At 40.2% G+C, this 25,899-nt stretch overlaps 1 protein-coding gene across 1 annotated transcript in view; it reads right to left on the bottom strand.

The window, feature by feature from the left end:
* KCNN2 (potassium calcium-activated channel subfamily N member 2) overlaps positions 1-25,899 on the bottom strand; it is a 185,767-nt gene that overhangs the window by 44,004 nt on the left and 115,864 nt on the right. Inside the window, exon 5 of the mRNA XM_060091854.1 lies at positions 1,248-1,389. Coding sequence (XP_059947837.1) covers positions 1,248-1,389 — 142 coding nt within the window. The remainder of the gene's footprint in view (positions 1-1,247; positions 1,390-25,899) is intronic.

Here is a 25,899-nt window from a genome sequence, read left to right as displayed (position 1 = left end):
GTTCACATCCTTCTGTAGGCAGGAGCCAAACAAGTATCAGGATAATGCTCTTTGCTGTAATCCAATGATAAAAAGAAGATAAGGAATGGAGAGAACCTAGGTCACTAAAAGTGGTGCATCTGGCTTAGACATTTCAAAGTTCACACCACATTATAATCAATTTTAGACAATTTGCTAGCCTTTCATTTTCAGACATCTAAAACAAATGGTACACACCAGCCCTGGCCACGTCATAGTGTGTAAGGGGCAAGGAACATGTCTGAGCCTGCTAGGTGTCCCAGAAGAGTGACACATCACCACAGGCAGCAAACCTCACTCAAGAGGTCCCCAAGATCTGGCCTCCCACCCCCAGCCTCATGCCACTTTTCCTCTTTACTCTGTACACTCCTGGCCTGGTGGCCTTACGTCAATGTACCAAGCTCCTCCTTGCCTCACTCTCTTCAAATAAAATATTTCCTCTTCCTGGAATGCCTTTCCTTCCCCCCACTTTGCCTGGCTACCTACCCTTCCCACCTCAGTTTAAAAGTCAGCTTTCCAGGAATTTATTTCTCTTAGTAGATCCCATTCTTCTCCCTCAGTCCCCTTGAATCTGATCAGAAATCTTACTTCCTCACATACTTGTCACAAATGTACATAATAATCATTTGTTAATTATTTTAAAAAGTAGGCATTCCCCTGTAAGCTCCATGAAGGCAGGACAGAGACAGTTCATCCCTTTCCTGCTATATTCTCAGTTGCTAGGCCAGTGCCATAATCGGCACTCAACGAGTATTTGTTAAAACGATAAATATTATCTAATTATATAATTGGAAAAAAATGTAATTCTTCCACCGTTCAACACATTGCAAGATAGTTATTATGGTCCACATTTTACAGATGAGAGAAGTACATTTCAGAGAAGAGGATTTCACTCAAGTTCACATGGCTAATAGGAAATGGCAGAACTCAGACTTAAAGAACTTCTGACCTTGAAGCTGAAGCTCTAAGATCAGATTTGCTCATCAAATTAGCACATAGCCCACAAAGAGCATTCTAGCAGCACTCTGTCATCCATGGAGCTTCACAATGAAGAGAATTAGGATAAGAACTGTTGATGTTCTCTCCGAACAGAGAACTGATTTATTTATGCTGCCTTCCTGATGTTTGGAAATTGAAGTAGCGTACTATGACTTATGCACATGGATGGAATGGTCTAAAGTACTTTCTTGAGTGTTCATCAAAGAGACAGAAAGTGAAAAGACACTTACCATAATTCCAGTGAGCAAACAGACTCCTTTCCCACAGTATGTGTTAGGTACCATGTCACCATAACCAATGGAGAGAAAAGTTATTGATATCAACCACATTGCTCCAAGGAAGTTGCTAGTAACATCCTGTTGATCATGGTACCTGAAAAATAGCAAACAAAGCCAGTCCTTCATAATTAATCTAGAGTAGGGCTGCCAAGGGCAGTTGGATTCAATACAGTGAGTTTACTAAGTAGCGTCTATAAAGTGCTCTATTTAGAGGTTTTCAAAGCTCATTATTATAAATAAAATTGTAGTTCTACCTAAGCAATCTGGAAGACATCAGAATTTCTCAACTTTAAAAATAATCTGAAAGAGAAACTGTAAAATATGAAACTTGCTTTTCTCACTGGTTTAAGTTGATTAATGCACATTTATCTTTGAATCCTGCTTTGGCCTTGCTCACAACTCATCCTTCCTTGATGCCCACTGATGTGCCCAACTTGTGGAACAATATGCAGTGCCCCGATCTCCCTCCTCACCTTTGTACCAAAAGGAGCCACGGTGTTCCCTTTGCTACCTTTATTTCTTAATGGGCCAACTCCTAGTCATCTTTCAAAATAAGTTCAGGTGGGAGCCTTTTCTGTCTATGCTCCTCCCAGCCCATTTTTGGGGCTCCCTCAGTATCCCATATATTCCTCCATCACAGGACTACATTGTAACTGTCTACCTGGAGGTCCTGTACTAGCCATCCTCCTTGAAGATGGAAAATGTACCTTTGATTGCATAATCCATGCCCCAAACTGGAGCTTAATATGTTATTACCTCACCAGATACACACAAAGAGTTTATAGTCAAAAAGAGGGAGAGGGATGCAGTTTACCCTCATTATTCTATGAGGTGTCAAATTTTTCTAATGAGAAGAAGGACTTTTATATCAGAAACAGATATAAAATTTTGCTTGAATTATCAGTGTTAAACAGTAACCCTGGCCCATCGTGGGGCACTATTATCCACCATGCATACAACTGTGAGGCCATGCAAGTTGTTACTTTAGAGAAACTTGCCCTGGATGCATGCTCTGTGTAGTCATGGGGCAGAGTAGCCCTCCTCCATGGCAGTCACACCCCAGACTCTCTCTCTGGTCACTTCATCCAACTTCTGTAAGGACCACCCTTTCTTCCCAGCTCTCAGGTACCACTGGAGATGGCTTTCCCTTCCTTATTTCTTGCTCTCCAAAGTGTGCTGATAATCCCCTAGCTTGCATTCACTCAGTCCTGCCTTTCAGTTCGACGATATGTCTGTGTAGCCAGAGCTGTGGAGGCAAGGAGGCTGCCCCATGACCCGAGCACCAGGATTGATCCCATATACAACCTACATTGGGCCAGTGCATTCTCTCTCTCTCTCTCTCTCTTTTTTTTTTTTTTCTGTTCTTCATATAATTCCAAGGCTTCTGCATCTATAGCCCAAAGTGCAGGAGGTTTATAGAGTATAAGCTTTCCTCTGCAGTATCATACCTCTGAAGGGGAGACTGTGGATCTTGCCTCTGTCTTTGGATACAGAAAGGCCTATGTTTAACACTTTGGCACCTTTGTTTTCTAACAAAGAAGAGAGAACTAAGAAATGGTATTTTTTGATACTTTGGTCTAGGGAAAGAGAAACCTCTGCTTGGAGTGAGTGGAACCCCAGAGTAAGGAAGAGTGACGGCATCACCGTATCTTCAAAAAGAAAATGGAAGGGCACGCACACAGGCAGCCAGCCCTGCTCAGGGGCATCCTGTGATTCTCTGGTGGTGGGAGGGCAGCAACCTCCACCATTCTACCCCAGGGAACTGCCACTATGACTTAGATGCAGAGTCCCTTCTTCCCAGGATGGCTGGGTGGAGAGGCTGTCATTGCCAAAAGGAAGGTCAAGATGTACTCATATTACTCAGCCATAAAAAAGAATGAAATAATGCCATTTGCAGCAACATGGATGGACCTAGAGATTCTCATACTAAGTGAAGTAAGTCAGACAGAGGAAGACAAATATCATCTGATATCACTTATATGTGGAATCTAAGAAAATGATACAAATGAACTTATTTACAAAAAATACAGACTCAGACATAGAAAACAAATTTATGGTTAACAAAGGGGAGGGGTAAATTAAGAGTTTGGGATTAACAGATATACACTAATATACATAAAATAAATAAACAACAAGGACCTATTGTATAGTACAGGGAACTATATTCAACATCTTGTAATAACTTATAGTGGAAAAGAATCTGAAAAAGAATATATATGTATATATATATCTGAAAAGAATATGTATCTATCTGAATCACTTTGCTGTACACCTGAAACTAACACAACATTGTAAATCAACTATAATTTAAAAAAAGATCAATTCCTATCTTTTTAGGAAGCCAGACGAGTGCATTTCCTCTGAGAAACTCTGTTAAATAACATGCACATAGGATTAGGGTGATGCGATCCATGCTGTAGTTCGGCTACAACATGAGCTACCAGGCTCTGTGGACTGCTCGGGGAGCCTGCTATGCCTGTGTGATGAGGCTTCCATGGGGCCAGGTGGTTTTTATTTCAAACAAGACCCTTAGAAGTAAGCTTTGGATTAATAACCCACTCATGATATTGGGGCTTTCTATGAATAGTCCTCATCAAGCAGTTGCCTGAAACAGGGAATACATTACCCTGGTGCGGGTGTGGGCTACATGAGAGAGGGGAGGCAAAAGCTTCACGGCCTATTCAATTTTTAATTGTGAGACAAAGTTTCTTCTTAACAAATCATGATTTACACAAAGATTTGATATGTGTAAGAGCCAATGGCCCTAATTCCCTGGTGCATATGAAATATTTGTTGAGCCCTCACTATGTGTTCAACACTTGACTTGCATTTTCTCATTTTACATTGATGTTTTAAGACATGGACAACCTTTCTGGCTGAAAAAGCTATACTCTTCACCCTTGCTATATCAACAAAGTGTCCTCAATCACTACCCACTTAGAAAATGTGACCACATCTGAGTGATAACCTCAAGTTATTGCTACATTGCTAGTGACCAGAACACATCTCTAGGCACATGGTGTTTCTTTGGTAGAGCAACTACAAAGAGGAGTTTGAGATTTCATACTGTAAACAAAGGTCTTTAAAGGGGCACCTTCACTGCTGGTGCCCACAGGTAAATCTTCTCAACTTTGGCAAGGGTGTGAAAGTCTTTCTCATCTGTTCTTCCTGAAGCACTTTGATTTGGTTTTCAAAGTTTAGAGCAGTAAATGACTTTGAAAGTTACAATAAAAAGCATTCACTGACTCTTCTTTAGTTACCTACATTTAATAAATACACAAGTTTTAAATACAATTTAAATACAAATTGCTCCCATCCTCATTAAACTCTTCACCATTCTCAAGTATTATGCCGTTATATCATTCAGTTATTATTTGTTATATGTTATGCACGTTATATTGGGTCAGATACTGTAAAGCTGTATTGAAGGGCCTAATTAGAAACAAATATCTTTCTAGGAGTTGGTATTTAAGGGCTTGGGGTTCAATGGTAAATTATCTTTTTTGCTTAACAAATAATGAACCTACCTGAAAAAATGGCTCAGAATGGAAAAATAACATTTCATACTAATGTTTTTGTTACATTCAGGCATACTTAGTCATGACTAGTCAAGAAAAGGCAGGTAATTAGGGACCACATTAGCTACTATTAGAACAATAAAGGTTTCTTTCTTGGCAACTCAGAAACAAATATTAGACTTATCAACAGGATGACGTTTTCACTTAGAACACTTCCAGGTTTTGAATTTATGCCAGAGTCACACCACTGCAAACGATTAATATATACAATTTAAATGGTTAAAAAATTTCAAAACGTTTCTTACAGTGTAAGTTCACGTCACAAACTTACTCAGACAATTCCGACCTTCTCCACAAGGGAGCTATTCTGGGAAAGACTTGAAGAAACGACTCACATGGCAAATTTCAAATTCTAATGAATTTGAATGCTTGTTTACTTAAAATATATTAAAGAAGATTAAAATTAGTGTAAGGAATGCCTACTGATTGCAAGCTTTTTTAAAAAAGGACTTTAGCGTTTAGGGAGAGGACTTATTGCTGTTTTACAGCATTGCGTGTTTTAGAGACTTAAAGATTGTAAGACGTTTTAAAAGAAGTACAACGTTCCTTTTCTTAGTTTCCGTTCATTTCTTCATTCATTCTCAACTGTGGGTCTACCACTGTTTCTTAAATCACAAATATGGCAGCTTTCCATAATATTTGTTTAAATTCACAAGGGTGATCTTTCCAAGAGCATTACTGAATTCTTCCCACTCAATGAAGCAGCCTCTGCCCATCACTCCTGCCTCTCCCACAGCACCATTCCATAAGTAACAGGAGCTCTGGCCATAGTAATAGCTGGCAGTTATGCCATCCTCTTCCTCAGCTCTTTCTCTACAGGTACATTTCCTTCTGCCTAAAACCACCCTCCCCCACCTTCCTAGCCCTGATTTGTACTTTGAGAATCTGCTCATAACTCCCCTTTTCCAGACTCCACATAACATTTTTAGCATGGTACTCTAGGCTGGACCATAGGTCCTTTCTCTGTATCCTGGGAGCCTCTTATAGATATCTCTCATGCCATCAGTCAATGTCAACATGGGTCATAACACATATAATGTATACTTTGCTTATCAAACATGCCCCAAGAATCTAAATTATAAAGAATTTGAGGACAAAGATTATGCCTTACTCATTGTTTTATCTTCACTTAGAAGAATAGAGCAGGGAATTGGTGTTTATTGAATTAATTAATATGACAATATGAAACATTTTTTCTCAAACTGACTTGCCCTTGGCCACAATGTTAGGCCTTCAGGATCACAAATATAGAAGTACAAAAGAGGGATAGAAATGAGTCTTTCCCATCAATCAATATGAATCAGATTTGTCATGTTATGTTCCAAGATCTGTAGGCAAATTATAAGTTATCTTTACACATGTAAAAAATATTCAACAATGGAAGCTTATAGCTGACAAACTATGTTTATTAATCCTTTTCCATTAAACATACTATTAATACTATGAATAGCAAAAATATCTTAATTTTCAGCTCTGATCTCAAATGTCAGCCTCAGTTATATATCGAAAAGTATTATGGAGATGCAAATGCATGTGATCAATCTATCATCAATTCTCTCTCCTGAATCCACCATTCTCTCCTGAAATATTGCTAAAATGATAGTAAGGCAATTTTAAAAAGGTATAAGCCCACAATAACAAAAAAAAAGGAAAAGAGAAATCAGAGAATGAAAAATAACACATTTTTATACAAACAAAAGGGCATGGGGAATTCTGCTTCCAGCCAAGATGGAACAACAAAGGACTGAATTCACGCTGCTTCTTGAAACAACTACAAAACCAGACAAATATTTGAAACAATATTGAACAAGACATAGATAATCTAGAAACAAAGAACAGTGATCCCTGAGAGATGGTAAACAGCCAAAGCGAGTCATAAAATTGCCCCAGCTTAATGCCTCAAGAAAGATTCCAGAATGTAGCTCAGGTATGGAAATCAGCAGAGCCCAGAGGTCTCCCCAAGTTGAGGACAGAGCTGGGAATACAGGGAGGCCATGAGTTTATAGGGCAAAAAACCAGAGAGGAAACATCTGCACAGAGAGAGATCCAGAGATCTGCAGAAAGGTCTCCTTGATTATTCAGCCAAGTACGTACTGATCGATATGCACAAGTAAAACTGCAAGGTTGGAGAAGTGAAAATACCATATGTAAAGGGGTACATTATCACTTGAAGGTAGACTGTAGTAAGTGATACAATGTCAGGGGAAGATAAAACTGTGACAATTTAGTTATAATATACCTAAGTGTATAGGTATGCTATAACTCCTAAAAGAATCATTAAAATAATACACCAAAGAGTAATAAGTGATAATCTAATAAAGGATATAAGATACAATAAAAAAAGATAAGCAATCTAAAAGGAGGCAGAAATGGAAAAAAGGAACAGAGACTAGATGGGACAAATAGAAAACAAGTAGCCAGAGGACAGATTTACCCAAGCATATCTGTAACCACATTAAATATAAATGGCCTAAATACCCCAAATTAAAAGGCATAGATTATTATAGAACCCATGGAAGGTTCACAACTTGGAGAAACCAGATGTCATGCAATGAGTGGGTAAAGTCCAAAGCTGAAAACAGGAGAAATTTTGACGTCTAAGTATATGGAATAATAGATGCCCAGGTGCTTGCCCCTGCCTGGTATTGCTAGACAACTAACAGGAGATAGAGGTTTGTTCATTGAGGAAACACTGGAGATTTTGATCCAGGCCCCAGCTAAGGTCAGGAAAGATGTTTTGGGCTGAAAATGTGGTAATTAAATTCAAGTTTCCAAGCTGAACAACAACATTCCCAGTTTACTTTCTTCACTCCCTGTTCTTGACCCTATATTAGAACTTACTAATACAGAGAAAGAATATATTTCTCTCTGGTGAAACAGAATAGGTTCAGTGAAAAGAAATTCATTACTAACAGCAAGGATTTTCTAATGAAAAATGCAGCTTTCCACTTCTCCACCCATAGTGAATTTCACCAGATACTAAGCTCCTCTCTCCATACAAAGTTTCCAATTCCCACTCTTGAACGTGAAAGACTAGCAAATGATCAGCATACATTGGAAGTATACTTTCTATAAAAAAGATACTGACAAAAATGGGAGGGGAAAGAAAGAAGGAAAAAGGGAGGAAACAGAATAATCTGCAGACAATGGAGAGTGATGGGGTGTGGGACTCCTGAACTTTCTAAGTTATATCATGGAAGAACTAAAGGAAAATATAACATCCATAAAAAGGAACAGGATGCTACAAAGAAGTGCAATTAAAGAATAAAAAAGAGGGACTTTTAAAAAACTTAAAATTATGATGAAAAAAATAATCGCAATACAGTTAGAATATAAATTGGTAGGAATCTCCCAGAAAGTAGAACAAAAAGACAAAAAGAGAAGGGAAAAGGGAGAACAAAGAAGATATATTCTCAGAGAACACAGAGTGTCTAACAACTAACTTCAAAAGAAGAACATAGAAGTGGAAGGAAAGAAATGATAACTTTTTTTTTATTTCTTTAGTTTTCCAGGAAAACTGGAAGCCAGGCGTCTCTAAAGGAAAGTTCTACTTAGTATTTGCACAGAGAATAATGAAAGACCTGTGCCTAGAGGGATCATTGTAAATTTCTAAATACTAGGAATAGAGAGATGATCTTTGAAAGTTTCAAAGGGGAAAAATAGATCACAGATAAACATTAAAAATGGTTGCCTCGCAATAACAGACATATGGGTCAATGGAACAGAACAGAGAGCTCAGAAATAAACTCACACACCTATGGACAATTAATCTTCAACAAAGGAGGCAAGAATATGTAATGCAGAAAAGACAGTCTCGTCAGCAAGTGGTGTTGGAAAAGTGGGATAGCCACATGTAAATCAATGAAGTCAGAACACACCCTCACACCATACACAAAAATAAACTCAAAATGGCTTAAAGGCTTAAATATAGGACATGACACGATTAAACTCCTAGAAGAGAACATAAGCAAAACATTCTCTGACATAAATCGTACCAATGTTTTCTTATGTCAGTCTCCCAAGGCAATAGAAATAAAAGCAAAAATAAACAAATGGGACCTAATCAAACTTACAAGCTTCTGTACCACAAAGGAAACCATAAACAAAATGAAAAGACAACCTATAGACTGGGAGAAAATATTTGCAAATGATGCAACTGATAAGGGCTTAATTTCCAAACTATACAAACAGCTCATACAATTCAATAACAAAAAAACAACCCAATCCAAAAATGGGCAGAAGACCTAACCAGACATTTCTCTAAAGAAGACATACAGATGGCTGAGAGGCACATGAAAAGATGCTCAACATCACTAATTATTAGAGAAATGCAAATCGAAACTACAATGAGGTACCACCTCACACCGGTCAGAATGGCCATCATTAAAAAAAATCTACAAATAATAAATGTTGAAGAGGGTGTAGAGAAAAGGGAGCCCTCCTACACTGTTGGTGGGAATGTAAACTGGTGCAGCCATTATGGAAAACACTATGGAGGTTCCTCAAAAAACTAAAGATAGAGTTGCCATATAATCCAGCAATCCCACTCCTGAGCATATACCCAGACTATATAAAAGCTATAATTTTCGAAAGCTATAATTCGAAAAGATACATGCACCTCTATGGTCACAGCAGCTCTATTTACAATAGGCAAGACATGGAAACAACCTAAATGTCCACTGACAGATGAATGGATAAAGAAGATGTGGCATATATATACATACGTATACATACAGGTACAATGGACTATCACTCAGCCATAAAAAAGAATGAAATAATGCCATTTGCAGCATCATGGATGGACTTAGAGATTATCACACTAAGTGAAGTAAGTCAGAAAGAAAAAGACAAATACCATCTGATAGCACTTATATGTGGAATCTAAAACACGACCCAAATGAACATATCTATGAAACAGAAACAGACTCACAGATACAGAGAACAGACTTGTGGTTGCCAAGGGGGAGGGAGTGGGAGAGGGAAGGACCACAAGTTTGGAATTAGCAGATGCACACTATTATGTATAGGACGGATAAACAACAAGGTCCTACTGTATAGTACAGGGAATGATTTCAATATCCTGTGATAAACCATAAAAGAAAAGAATATGAAAAAGTATATATATGTATAACTGAGTCGCTCTGCTGTACAGCAGAAATAAACACATTGTAAATAAATCAATTATACTTCAATAAAATTTAAAAAAATACTAAAAATGGTTGCCTCTAACATTATTTAATTGTATTAACGTGTGGGGGGGGCGGTGAAGTGGGGAGAGGAAGGCGGAGGCAAACTATTTCTCCCAGATTTGTAGAGGGGAAGGATGGAGAATCTGGGAGAAGGAACTGAACAGGAGTAATTCCAGCTCTCTCTCTGCTCTGCCTGCCCACAGAGCAGGTGTATTTGGTTCTCTATATGGTAAGCTTCCCAGGCCAGGGGTGATCCAATACAGGGTATAAAGGTTCAGCTATGACTCCATCTAACTCAGTGGTGAATCATCAGAACACCAGGCAGCCCACTGGGATATAGGTCAAGTGGTGGTAACCAGATCTGCTTCACATCAGTAATGAAGCTGATATTTTGCTGTCTGCCAATTGAAGACCCAGAGAAGTATGATAAATTATCTCTCTCCAAGCTCCAAATATGTGCATGGAGTTTTCACCTAAAGCAAAAGCAAATAAAATAAGTGATCCAATTAATTAAAACATATACAAAGAAGTTCAATGAAGGGACATATTTAGGTTCAAAGGAGAAAAGTGCTGAGTGCCAAACGGCTCAGAAAGGAGGGGTGACATGTATCTCTTATTTGCCACTGATCCATATCAGAGGGGCGCACCTGTAGCTGCATATTAGAATCACCTGGGAAGCACTGACAATTACCTATGCAAAAGCCCCATCCTCAATCAATGAAGACAAGAACTCTGGGGGTGGGGCCATGACAGAGATTTTTTGTTTTAAAGCTCCTCTGGTAATTTGTATGTGTTGCCAAAGCTGAGAACTAACTATTAGCTTTATTTCAGAAGTTCTCATTCAGTAACACGTTGAGCTTCTATATGTATAACAGAACTTTTGGAGGCACTGGGAACATGCAGATGGATAAAAAATAGTAAGCATTCATGAGAAACCTAAAATGCAGAAAGGGGGAAAACTGATTGCAAGAAATAATAAGGTAATATACAAGTTGTAATAAATGTGAATATGAGCAGCAAAGGTAGATCAAGAAAAAATGTATATAATAGATTAGAAGTAATCACATGAGTGTCGAATATAACAGTGACACCTAAAATTATAGTTTTAAACTAAAAAAAAAAAGTAAAATTTTGTAGGTCCAAACGCTTTACTAAAAACCTGAGTAAGGGTGCTCTAAAGTGAAAACACTTTAATTATATGTATAAAACTACTCAAATAATTTACAGAAATCCCTGCAGCTCAGACAATTTGAATTGCCCCAATCTGTGTGACTTTCTCCTAATCCCTTCTTCATACTCCTACTTTTTTCCCTATCGCTGAGTCATGAAAACACAGACATGACTTTAGGACCTCGGGGATCCCCATATAGACTTCCTTCAATACCAACAAGTATCCAGAGAAAAGCAGCAGAGACAGGCTGTGTAATGTTACCTATAAAACCTAACTCATTTGGGCATAAGCCAGATTCAATTTTTATTAACTGCCTAATTCTTTAACTCTAAAACACCAAAATGAGTTTTCTACTTTGAATTTATTTTGCTCCTTTAACCTTGCACTTTTGGAATTTTTTCTTCTCTTCTGTTAATTTAGAAAAGTCAAAAAACTAAACACTTCTCTCTCTTCCTCTCTCCTTTCCCCCACACTTCCACTTCCCCTCTTCCTTCCTCTCCCTTTCTCTTTCCTCCGTGCCTGTGTGTGTGTGTGTGTGTGTGTGTGTGTGTGTATTTCATTCACAATACAGATACAGAAGATTGGTCTTTGGGTAGAGACCATCAGTGGGTATGTCTGTCTAAGGGCATAAGCTTCCTATGAAATACAGCTCAAAGTCCCTAAAGGAAAAGAGTATGTAACAGAACATATATGGATTTTCAAATTTGAAGAATTACATTCCTTATGTTTCCCTGAAAAGATGACAAAATGTTTTATTGTCTGACTCTCTATTATTCATTTATGCATTTTCATTTGTTAGAATGAGTTCAGAAATGACATCTGTCAATAAGCTAACAGTCTTAGATCACATACCTATATAATTATTTGACGATTATCTATGTTAAAGACCTATAGGAACACAATGGTATCACATCAACATAAGCTAAACAGACCTGAAAAGACTTATCAGCATTCAGGCTCTCTTTGATAAAGGGGGTTAGTGAAATATGCCCAGCTCTAGGAAAGAACTTTCAGGTCAGAGAGCCATGGAGATTAAGTCTAGTTCCTAAAAACGAAGATGGAAGAAGAGCCCAGGGCATAAGTGTCCATCATGAGAGATTTCCTCAATGCAGAACTCTATGTAAGCAGCAGTGCTCAATCATAGTGCACCTTAAGATGCTCTTGCTTAAGATCTTGAAATATAATTCAAATAATACAACTTATCTATACACATGATTTATAAAACAAAAATCAATATAATATCCTAAAGGTAATATAGAAAAATAAGAGAAAATTAATTTATAATAAACCATGTATTTCAATATCTAAATGCTCGGGCAAGGCTAACCTAGAAGATTTAAGAAGCAGTCAGTTGTTTGCACCTATATGTAAAAGCACTTGAATACAGTTCAGTCTGATGAAAGTGTATGGTTCTGAATTCAAATGCCACAGGGGCATGGTCATACCTAATGTGATTTTCTAAAATGTGAAAAACTTCTGGTCAAATTCCAAATAAAACAAATGACAATTTTCCCTAAATTTACACACTAATAACATTATTTAAAAATCAAGCGTATGTTACAATTGAGCAAAATATTTTATGTTTATATTTTAAATGGATTTAGGTCTAAACTAAGAAGATTATAAATAGGTTTTTAGTACACAGAATGTCTACCAGGTGAGTCTAAGGTCAAATGGGATACAGAACAGTTCTTTGTTGGGTGGGAATGTCCCACACAAACAGAATACAGAGCATCCCTGGCCCCACTGATTGACAGCAGAAAACCCCTTCTCTGGAATGGCTCCAGGGAACAAAACTACCCCCAGTGAGAACCAGTGGTCCAGAGTTTCAGGGCAGCTGGCACTGTGCAAGCAACAGCCATCAGAAAATCTGGAGCTAGCTTCATTTCAACACATCTAGAGAGCAGTGAAACTAGAAAACCATGGAATTTGGCACAAATTATATTCTTAAGCCCCGGCTACTACCCAGGCTATCAAAAAAAATACCAAGTTCCAGAGCAATGTTATAACCACTGCTTGCATTTCCACCAAAGTTCTCTTCCTTCTTTGTTTCTTTACTAACTTCCCAACCAATAGTTATTTTAATTTTTCTGGAGTGAGGTCCATTCCTTCTACTCCTAGAAGCATCCTCCACGCACTGCTCCTCTAAGGGGAAGGTGGAAGCTGCGAGACAGACCTGGAGCCACACTTGGTCAGATCCAAGATTTCCTTACCAGAAAGTCAATTTTTCAAGCATTCCCTTACCAAAATCACTTAGTACAATTCATGTCTGACACACGGCAGGCTCTACTAATAGCAGAGAGAGCATGTCTACACTGACCTGGCAGGCTGTGGTTGTTGAAGCCCCCCTACCCCCAACCCTCCATGATTTTCCATCAGTGTGACAGCCCGCAGAGCTATTTACTTCCCTTCTGGGAAGAGCGGCGGGCAGACAGTCACTAGGTGGCAGTGCCACACTAATTTATCCCCATGGCTGCCTGGCTGAGTTTGGGCCGACCAGTGCCAGAGTCAGCTTGTGAGGGGACATTCCTGGGAATACCTTCAGGTGAAAGCCCCTCTCCTGGGCATCCTGGAAGAACAGGTTGTTCCATTGAAGAAACAGCCTCTACAACTGATACACACAAGCCCAGGGCCACTCCTACACCTGCAGCCTCAGGTGTTACCAAGCATCTTAGGGGTATCATCTGAGGTGAGAGAGAGGTTTGTGTATGTGTGGGTCTGGATATGCATTCCATTCTAGATCCAATTAATATAGATCTAAGGTAGCTGCATATCTTCACATTTCAACCCTCTGAGGTTCTCTAGATCAAATACCAGACCATACCTTGTAAATCTGTAAGAACAAAAAAGTCCCTGTGGATTTTTCTAACCAGGCCATGTTGGAATTGAACCAGCATTTGAGGATATAGACATCAGGGTCTTGTTTACTCACTCTGAGATCGAGTTCAGGAAGGGTTGCTCTATATTCAGAGGTAGTGATCGCCCACCGCCCCCCTTAGCTTCTTTACCCAAAGCAGCAAGTCTTAATGTCCGAGCCTCCCTTGCTTCTATTGTGAGACTCACCCATCTACCTCCCAGGTGGCTGCCAGCACTGAGATCACGAAGTACTAGCCAAATGCTACTTGATCAGTACATAAAGACTGTGTTTGTGTTCTACTTGACCAAATCCCTCTCTATGTATGGCAAAGCAGACACAAAGAAAAGTCACTGCTTTTGCAAGTGTGCCTTCTTGCACGCAGGTGAGGTGGCAAACATTGGGGTTTTTCCGAGCATATCGGTAGCTTTTGGGTTTGCTCCCTTCTGTTGTCACTGTGAATGAGCACAGTGACTGGTACCACTGAGACGAGAAAGAGTGGAAAGAGGACTGGGGAAAGGGAGGAGGGGGAGGAAGCAGTAAGTCGGGCGCTATCCTGGCACAGCAAAGTAGCAGGGGGTGAGGGTAGATCAGTCAACAAAATAAAGAGAGTAAGAAGAAAGACGGATTGTTCAGCAACAAGAAGTCCGAACAAGAAAAAGAGAAATATCACAGCCTTTCTATGCCATACTGTTCCCCTACTCCTCAGCTGCCCTCCCTCCCATACACACTAGGACTTCAATCCTCAGGTGGGCAGGGGACGGGGATGGTACATTTCTGTGTCCCAGCATCTATCATGCATTCCTGAGAAATTTTCAACATCTGTTTAGGGCTCTCAGTCAACTGGAAAAGAATATACCCCAGTGATCCCAATCAGCCCAGCTCTAAGTTGCCACATCAACAGTAGGCAATTATCACGAACTGAATTTTTTTTTTTTCTTTTTTTGTGGTACGCGGGCCTCTCACTGTTGTGGCCTCTCCCGTTGTGGAGCACAGGCTCCGGACGCGCAGGCTCAGCGGCCATGGCTCACGGGCCCAGCCGCTCCGTGGCATGTGGGATCTTCCCAGACTGGGGCCCGAACCTGTGTCCCCTGCATCGGCAGGCGGACTCTCAACCACTGCGCCACCAGCGAAGCCCTCATGAACTGATTTTAAAGCTTGAGTTTTCAAAATACAGCAAATGAAAATTCCAACTTAGAACCTATGATGACAAGAAGTTTTAGCCTCCAGCACTTCATAGCTCCAGACTTTGTTTCCTGGATGTCCTTTTATTTCTCAGAGAGAGATGAGAAGCAGCAGAGAGTCAGAAAACTGAGCCACCAAACCAAGAAGAGAGCAGAGAGAGCTCTCAGGGACACTGAGCTGAAGGTGACTTCAGCAAGGCTGAGGTGAGGGATCGCACACTTTCTGAGAAGGTCATTTGCAGGGTTCACCAGTTAAATTTTCCTATTTCAATTCTAAAAGTTCATCTTTGAGGGCCTAATTGCATCTTGCTTGATTGAGCATGAGCAGCTTAAATATAGACTGCAACACCAAAACATCGTGAACGGAATTAAAACCCAGGTCTAGGTTCATGAAGGAGGAACACATGTGGGGAACAGACCTTCCTCAAACCCAACCTACTGTCGCCAAGGACCTGTCAATCTTCCACTGTGTAAAGTCCTCAGAGGTCTGCAGTTGAAACAGTATGTCTGGAAAAGGGCCAGGGCCCCGCTGGATGGTCCCCCAACTCGCCGACTCTGGTTCCAGAAGACTGAGCCAAAATCCCTTCCCTAGGACTGGAAACGTCTTCTTCCCCCCTCTTTGGGGCTTGGAGGCTGGGAAAGAGGAGGAGGGGGACCTTCAAGAGGGCAGAGGAGTAAGACATGGAGATCACCTTCCTCCCCACAAATATATCAAAAATACATCTACGTGTAGAACAACTCCTATAGAATACCTACTGAACACTGGCAGAAGACTGCAGACTTCCCAAAAGGCAAGAAACTCCCCATGTACCTGGCCATGTGTCTGACAGGGTCTTAGTGCCCCGGCCTTGTGTTAGGCCTGAGCTTCTGAGGTGGGAGAGCCGAGTTCAGGACATTGGACCAACAGAGACCTCCCAGCCCCACGTAATATCAGTTGGCGAGAGTTCTCCCAGAGATCTCTGTCTCAGTGCTAAGAACCAGCTCCACCCAACGGCCGGCAAGCTCCAGTGCTGGATGCCCCATGCCAAACAACTAGCAAGACAGGAACACAACCCCACCCATTAGCAGAGAGGCTGCCTAAAATCATAATAAGTTCACAGACACCCCAAAACACACCACCAGACACAGCCCTGCCCACCAGAAAGACAAGATCCAGCTCCACCCACCAGAACACAGGCACCAGTTCCCTCCACCAGGAAGCCTACATAAGCCACTGAATCAACCTTACCTACTGGGGGAAGACACCAAAAACAACGGGAACTATGAACCTGCAGCCTGTGAAAAGGAGACCCCAAAATCAGTAAGTTAAGCAAAATGAAAAGACAGAGAAATATGCAGAAGATGAAGGAGCAAGGTAAAAACCCACCAGATCAAACAAATGAAGAGGAAATAGGCAGTCTACCTGAAAAAGAATTCAGAGTAATGATAGTAAAGATATCCAAAATCTTGGAAATAGAATGGAGAAAATACAAGAAACATTTAACAAGGACCTAGAAGAACTAAAGAGCAAACAATGATGAACAACACAGTAAATAAAATTACAAATTCTCTAGGGAGGCGGACCTTCAAGATGGCAGAGGAGTAACACGTGGAGATCACCTTCCTCCCCACAAGTACATCAGAAATACATCTACATGTGGAACAACTCCTACAGAACACCTACTGAACACTGGCAGAAGACCTCAGACTTCCCAAAAGGCAAGAAACTCCCCACGTACCTGGGTAGGGCAAAAGAAAAAGAATAAACAGAGACAAAAGAATAGGGACGGGACCTGCACCTCCGGGAGGGAGCTGTGAAGGAGGAAAGGTTTCTATACACTAGGAAGCCCCTTCGCAGGCAGAGACTGCGGGTGGCGGAGGCGGGAAGCTTCAGAGCCACGGAGGAGAGCACAGCAACAGGGGTGCAGAGGGCAAAGCGGAGAGCTTCCCGCACAGAGGATCGGTGCCGACCAGCACTCACCAGCCCAAGAGGCTTGCTGCTCACCCCCCAGGATGGGTGGGGGCTGGGAGCTGAGGCTCGGGCTTCAGAAGTCAGATCCCAGGGAGAGGACTGGGGTTGGTGGCGTGAACACAGCCTGAAGTGGGCTAGTGTGCCACGGCTAGCCGGGAGGGAGTCCGGGAAAGAGTCTGGAACTGCTGAAGAGGCAAGAGACCATTGTTTCGGAGTGCTGAGGAGAGGGGGTTCAGAGCACTGCTTAAAGGAGCTCCAGAGACAGGTGCAAGCCGCGGCTATCAGCGTGGACACCAGAGACGGGCATGAGACGCTAAGGCTGCTGCTGCCGCCACCAAGAAGCCTGTGTGCAAGCACAGGTCACTATCTACACCACCCCTCCCAGGAGCCTGTGCACCCCGCCAAGGCCAGGGTCCCGTGATCCAGAGACAACTTCCCCAGGAGAACACACAGTGCCTCAGGCTGGTGCAACATCACACTGGCCTCTGCTGCTGCAGGCTCGCCCCGCATCCTTACCCCTCCCTCCCCCCGCCCTGAGTGAGCCAGAGCCCCTGAATCAGCTGCTCCTTTAACCCCGTCCTGTCTGAGCGAAGAACAGATGCCCTCAGGCGACCTACATGCAGAGGCTGGTCTAAAACCAAAGCTGAACCCCAGGAGCTGTGCGAACAAAGAAGAGAAAAGGAAGTCTCTCCCAGCAGCCTCAGGAACATCGGATTCAATCTCCACAGTCAACTTGATGTACCCTGCATCTGTGGAATACCTGAATAGACATCGAATCATCCCAAAAATGAGGCGGTGGACTTTGGGAGCAACTGTAGACTTGGGGCTGGCTGTATGTGATTGACTGGTTTCCGGTTTTATTATCATTGTTTAGTTTTCAGAGTGTATTATAATTGGTAGATTTGTTTATTGAGTTGGCTGCTCTCTTCCTTTTAAAAAAAATATATATGTATATATATTTCGCTTTTCTTTGTATGACTTTGTCTGTATAGCTTTGCTTTTACCATTTGTCCTAGGGTTCTGTCTGTCCGTTTCTTTTTTTTTTTAATATAGATTTAGCACTTGTTATCCTTGGTGGATTTGATTTTTGGTTTGGTTGCTCTCCTCTTTCTTTCTTTTTTTCTTATTTTTAATTACATTTTAATGTTTTTATTTTTAATAATTAAAAATTTTTATTTTAATAATTTTATTTCTTTTTATTTTATTTTTTCCTTCTATCCTCCCTCCCTCCCTCTCTCCTTCCCTCCCTCCCTTCCTGTCTTTCTCTCTTTCTTTCTCTCTCTTTTTTTTCTCCCTTTTCTACTGAGCCATGTGGCTGACAGGGTCTTGGTGCTCCAGCTAGGTGTCAGGCCTGTGCCTCTGAGGTGGAAGAGCCGAGTTCAGGACACTGGTCCACCAGAGACCTCCCAGCTCCATGTAATATCAGAAAGGCAAGATCCAGCCTCATGCACCAGAACACAGGCACTAGTCCCCTCCACCAGGAAGTCTACACAACCCATTGAACCAACAATAGCCTCTGGGGACAGACACCAAAAACAAAAGGAACTATGAATCTGCAGCCTGCGAAAAGGAGACCCCCAAACACAGTAAGTTAAGCAAAATGAGAAGACAGAGAAACACACAGCAGATGAAGGAGCAAGGAAAAAACCTACCAGAACAAATAAATGAAGAGGAAATAGGCAGTCTATCTGAAAAAGAATTCAGAGTAATGACAGTAAAGATGATCCAATATCTTGGAAGTGGAATGGAGAAAATAAAAGAAACGTTTAACAAGGACCTAGAACAACTAAAGAGCAAACAAACAATGATGAACAACACATTAAATGAAATTAAAAATTCTCTAGAAGGCATAAATAGCAGAATAACTGAAGCAGAAGAACAAATAAGTGACCTGGAAGATAAAATAGTGGAAATAACTATGCAGAGCAGAATAAAGAAAAAAGAATGAAAAGAACTGAGGACAGTCTTAGAGACCTCTAGCACAATGTTAAATGAACCAATTCGAATTACAGGGTTGCCAGAAGAAGAAGAGAAAAAGAAACGGACTGAGAAAATATTTGAAGAGATTATAGTTGAAAACTTCCCTAATATGGGAAAGGAAATAGTCAATCAAGTCCAGGAAGTGCAGAGAGTCCCATACAAGATAAATCCAAGGAGAAACATGCCAAGACACATATTAATCAAATTATCAAAAATTAAATATGGGGCTTCCCTGGTGGTGCAGTGATTGAGAGTCTGCCTGCTAATGCAGGGGACACGGGTTTGAGCCCTGGTCTGGGAAGATCCCACATGCTGCGGATCAACGAGGCCCGTGAGCCACAACTACTGAGCCTGCGTGTCTGGAGCCTGTGCTCCGCAACGAGAGACCATGACAGAGAGGCCCACACACCGTGATGAAGAGTGGCCCCCACTTGCCCCAACTAGAGAAAGCCCTCGCACAGAAACGAAGACCCAACACAGCCAAAAATGAAAAAAAAAAAATTAAAAGAAGGCTCAACATTAAAAAAAAAAAATTTAAATACGAAGAAAAAATATTAACAGCAGCAAGGGAAAAACAACAAATAACATACAAGGGAATCCCCATAAGGTTAACAGCTGATTGTTCAGCAGAAACTCTGCAAGCAAGAAGGGAGTGGCAAGACATATTTAACGATATGAAAGGGAAAAACCTACAATGAAGATTACCCAGGAAATCTCATTCAGATTTGATGGAGAAATTAAAACCTTTACAGACAAGCAAAAGCTAAGAGAATTCAGCACCAAAAAACCAGCATTACAACAAATGCTAAAGGAAATGCTCTAGGCAGGAAACACAAGAGAAGGAAAGAACCTAAAATAACAACCCAAAACAATTAAGAAAATAGTAATAGGAAGATACATATCAATAATTACCTTAAATGTAAATGGATTAAATGCTCCCACCAAAAGACATAAACTGGGGCTTCCCTAGTGGCGCAGTGGTTGAGAGTCCGCCTGCCGACGCAGGGGATACGGGTTCGTGCCCCGGTCCGGGAAGATCCCACATGCCACGGAGCAGCTGGGCCCGTGAGCCATGGCCACGGAGCCTGCGCATCTGGAGCCTGTGCTCCGCAATGGGAGAGGCCACAACAGTGAGAGGCCCACGTACTGCAAAAAAAAAAAAAAGACATAGACTGGCTGGATGCATACAAAAAGAGGACCCATATATATGCTGTCTACAAGAGACACACTTCAGACCTAGGGACACATACAGACTGAAAGTGAGGGGATGGAAAAAGACATTCCATGTAAATGGAAATCAAAAGAAAGCTGGAATAGCAATTCTCACGTCAGACAAAATAGACATTAAAATACAGACTATTACAAGAGACAAAGAAGGAAACTACATAATGATCAAGGGATCAATCCAAGAGGAAGATATAACAATTGTAAATATTTATGCACCCAACATAGGAGCACCTCAATACATAAGGCAAATACTAACAGCCATAAAAGGGGAAAGCGACAGTAACACAATCATAGTAGGGGACGTTAACACCCCACTTTCACCAATGGACAGATTATCCAAAATGAAAATAAATGAGAAAACACAAGCTTTAAATGATACATTAAACAAGATGGACTTACTTGATATTTATAGGACACTCCATGCAAAAACAACAGAATACACTTTCTTCCCAACTGCTCATGGAACATTCTCCAGGATAGATCATATCTTGAGTCACAAATCAAGCCTTGGTAAGTTTAATAAAATTGAAATCATATCAAGCGCCTTTTCCGACCACAAGGCTATGAGACTAGATATCAATTAGAGGAAAAAGTCTGTAAAAAATACAAACACATGGAGGCTAAACAATTCACTACTTAATAACCAAGAGACCACTGAAGAAATCAAAGAGGAAATCAAAAAAAAAAAAACCTGGAAACAAATGACAATGAAAACATGATTACCCCAAACCTAAGGGATGCAGCAAAAGCAGTTCTAAGAGGGAAATTTATAGCAATATAATCCAACCTCAGGAAACAAGAAAAATCTCAAATAAACAACCTAACCTCACACCTAAAGCAATTAGAGAAAGAAGAACCAAAAGAAACCCCAACATTAGTAGAAGGAAAGAAATCATAAAGATCAGAGCAGAAATAAATAAAATAGAAACAAAGAAAAAAACAACAAAGATCAATAAAACTAAAAGCTGGTTCTTTGAGAAGATATACAAAATTGATAAACCATTAGCCAGATTCATCACGAAAAAAAGGGAGAAGACTCAAATCAATACAATTAGAAATGAAAAAGGAGAAGTAACAACTGAGACTGCAGAAATACAAAGGATCATGAGAGATTACTACCAGCAACTCTATGCCAATAAAATGGACAACCTGGAAGAAATGGACACATTCTTAGAAATGCACAACCTTCCGAAACTGAATCAGAATGAAACAGATAATATAAACAGACCAATCACAAGCACTGAAATTGAGACTGTAATGAAAAATCTTCCAACAAACAAAAGCCCAGGACCAGATCGCTTCACAGGTGAATTCTATCATTTAGAGAAGATCTAACACCTATACTTCTCAAACTCTTCCAAAATGTAGCAGAGGGAGGAACACTGCCAAACTCATTCAATGAGGCCACCATCACCGTGATACCACAACCAGACAAAGATTTCACAAAGAAAGAAAACTACAGGCCAATATCACTGATGAACATAGATGCAAAAATCCTCAACAAAACACTAGCAAACAGAATCCAACAGCACATTAAAGGATCATACGCCATGATCAAGTGGAGTTTATCCCAGGAATGCAAGGATTCTTCAATATACGCAAATCAATCAATGTGATACAGCATATTAACAAATTGAAGGAGAAAATCTATATGATCATCTCAATAGATGCAGAAAAAGCTTTAGACAAAATTCAACACCGAGTTATGATAAAAAATCTCCAGAAAGTAGGCATAGAGGGAACTCACCTCAACATGATAAAGGCCATATATGACAAACCCACAGCCAACATCGTTCTCACTGGTGAAAAACTGAAACCATTTCCACTACGATCAGGAACAAGACAAGTTTGCCCACTCTCACCACAACTATTCAACATACATTTGAAAGTTTTAGCCACAGCAATCAGAGAAGAAAAAGAAATAAAAGGAATCCAAACCGGAAAAGAAGAAGTAAAACTGTCACTGTTTGCAGATGACATAATACTATACATAGAGAATTCTAAAGATGTTACCAGGAAACTACTAGAGCTAATGAATGAATTTGGTAAAGTTGCAGGATACAAAAATAATGCATAGAAATCTCTTGTATTCTTATACACTAATGATGAAAAATCTGAAAGATAAATTAAGGAAACACTCCCATTTACCATTGCAACAAAAAGTATAAAATACCTAGGAATCAACCTGCCTAAGGAGACAAAAGACCTGTATGCAGAAAACTATAAGACACTGATGGAAGAAATTAAAGATGAAATAAACAGATGGAGAGATATACCATGTTCTTGGATTGGAATAATCAACATTGTGAAAATGATTATACTACCCAAAGCAATCTACAGAGTTAATGTAATCCCTCTCAAACTACCAATGGCATTTTTCACAGAACTAGAACAAAAAATTTCATAAGTTGTATGGAAACACAAAAGACCCCAAATAGCCAAAGCAATCTTGAGAAAGAAAAACGGAGCTGGAGGAATCAGCCTCCCACACTTAAGACTATACTACAAAGCTACAGTAATCAAGACATTATGGTACTGACACAAAAACAGAAATATAGATCAATGGAACAGGATAGAAAGCCCAGAGATAAACCCACACACATATGGTCACCTTATCTTTGATAAAGGAGGCAAGGATATACAATGGAGAAAAGACAGCCTCTTCAATAATTGGTGCTGGGAAAACTGGACAGCTACATGTAAAAGAATGAAATTAGAACACTCCCTAACACCACACACAAAAATAAACTCAAAGTGGATAAAAGGCCTAAATGTAACGCCAGACACTATCAAACTCTTAGAAGAAAACATAGGCAGAACACTCTATGACATAAATCACAGCAAGATCCTTTTTGACCCACCTCCTAGAGAAATGGAAATAAAACCAAAAATAAACAAATGGAACCTAGTGAACTTAAAAGCTTTTGGACAGCAAAGGAAACCATAAACAAGACGAAAAGACAAGCCTCAGAATGGGAGAAAATATTTGCAAATGAAGCAACTGACAAAGGATTAATCTCCAAAATATATAAGCAGCTCATGCAGCTCAATATCAAAAAAACAGACAACCGAATCCAAAAATGGGCAGAAGACCTAAATAGACATTTCTCCAAAGAAGGTGATATACAGATTGCCAACAAACACATGAAAGGATGCTGAACATCACTAATCATTAGAGAAATGCAAATCAAAAGTACAATGAGGTATCACCTCACACTGGCCAGAAAAGCCATCATCAAAATAATCTACAAACAATAAATGCTGGAGAGGGTGTGGAGAAAAGGGAACCCTCTTGCACTGTTGGTGGGAATGTAAATTGATACAGCCACTATGGAGAAGACTGTGGAGTTTCCTTAAAAAACTGAAAATAGAATTACCATATGACCCAGCAATCCCACTACTGGGCATATACCCTGAGAAAACCATAATTCAAAAAGAGTCATGTACCACAATGTTCATTGCAGCACTATTTACAATAACCAGGACATGGAAGCAGTCTAAGTGTCCATCAACAGAAGAATGAATAAGGAAGTTGTGGCACATGTACACAATGGAATATTACTCAGCCATAAAAAGAAATGAAATTGAATTATTTGTAGTGAGGTGGTTGGACCTAGAGTCTGTCATACAGAGTGAATTAACTCAGAAAGAGGAAAACAAATACCGTATGCTAACACATATATATAGAATAAAAAAAAAAAGGTTCTGAAGAACCTAGGGGCAGGACAGCAGTAAAGATGCAGATGTAGAGAATGGAGTTGAGGATACAGGGAGGGCAAAGGGTAAGTTGGGACGAAGTGAGAGAATGGCATGGACATATATGCACTACCAACTGTAAAATAGACAGCTAGTGGGAAGCAGCTGCATACCCCAGGGAGATCAGCTCTGTGCATTGTGTCCTCCTAGAGGGGTGGGATAGGGAGGGTGGGAGGGAGATGCAAGAGGGAGGGAATATGGTGTTATATGTATACATATAGCTGATTCACTTTGTTATACAGCAGAAACTAACACAACATTGTAAAGCAATTATACCCCAAAAAATAGGTTAAATTTAAAAAAAGAAATGATATATCTTGTTAAAACCTAGAAAACATACTTTTTTACAAGCAGAGTATATAAGGGGAAAGAAATGAAGGGAAGAGAGGAGAGAGGGGTAACACGGAAGAAAGGCCAAAAGTGGGGAAAGTGAATAAAAAATAGTGGAAATTATTACATGTAAAACTGTGGGAAAACCTAAATAAATGATTGGAGAAAAATCACTACATAAGCCAGGAAAACTCAAAAACCTTACTACCTTAAAAAAATTAAAAATCAGCCACATTTTCTAGCATCATGCACAAATCGATCCCATAGCCTTCACTAGTTCCTAGTACAGTTTCCAACTACTCCAGAAAAAGAAAAACCAACTCAAAAGTCTTTCATTATCCTTCAATTTTTAGTATTTTCAGAATTTAGAATGGTAATCGAAACCACTCCTGGCTGTATGTATTCCACCTGCAGAAGCAAGGCGGGTAATGTGTACACTCAGTAAAGTGGGTTATACACTCAGCTCGCCAAATACACTGGAGATGATTGCTGATGCCAGATACAGCAGCAGACATTTTCCCCCTAAAGAATCATAATTTTAGCTTGCCAAATGGGTGAGATTCACTTTTTTTAACCAGAGAATTCAGGAATCAATAAAAAGGAATACTGCAAATGGAAACCTTGGTGGAAAATGACCTCTGCACTTGGGCTGTGTGCATGTAACCAAAAGCCATCAAGATCAGAATTACAACAATCAAACAAACCCATGAGCTTAAGCCTAGGAGTGTAATGCTTTTCAGTCATCTCTTCATCTCTATAGTACTATCACATGGCAATGATGTGTTCTCCTTAAACTCTATTCTTGTTAAACTGCACTAGCCAAATGTGAACCTACCAAGCCAGAAACATTTCCCTCTGCTAAAATGACAAGACTGGGCTTATAGCAGCCAAGTGCAACAGCTGGATCTAAAAGCAGAGTACTGTGCGTGATGAACTTAGATGATGAAGGGGTAGCTATGGAGGTAAAAGTCAATCGCTCATCACTAGCTTTCTCCTCCATCCTAACAAATCTGGTTAAAAATTACCGTGTGCATAGTTTGGTAACCATAGCGTGCCCCAGGGGATAAAGTATTTGCATGGGTTCTACATTCGCTGTGAGGCAGTGTATAGGAAATATCTAACCTGAAAACATACAAATTAGAATAGGAAGCATGAACTATATTACAGCACTGTTTAAAAGAACTTTCTGCAAAAAATGTGAAAATATTCACTATCTGTGCTGTCCAATTCAGTGGCCACTAGCCACAGATGCCTACTGAAGATCTGAAATGTGGCTAATGAAAATGAAGAACTGAGTTTTTAATTTTCATTTTAACCAATTTAAAATTAAAATTAAATATCCATGTGGGGTGCCTGGCTGCCATATTGGACAGTGAGGACAAGC

The sequence above is a fragment of the Mesoplodon densirostris genome, chromosome 3, assembly GCF_025265405.1.
Source record: "Mesoplodon densirostris isolate mMesDen1 chromosome 3, mMesDen1 primary haplotype, whole genome shotgun sequence".
Classification (NCBI taxonomy): Eukaryota; Metazoa; Chordata; class Mammalia; order Artiodactyla; family Ziphiidae; genus Mesoplodon; species Mesoplodon densirostris.
This window is presented reverse-complemented; position numbering and strand designations above follow the sequence as displayed.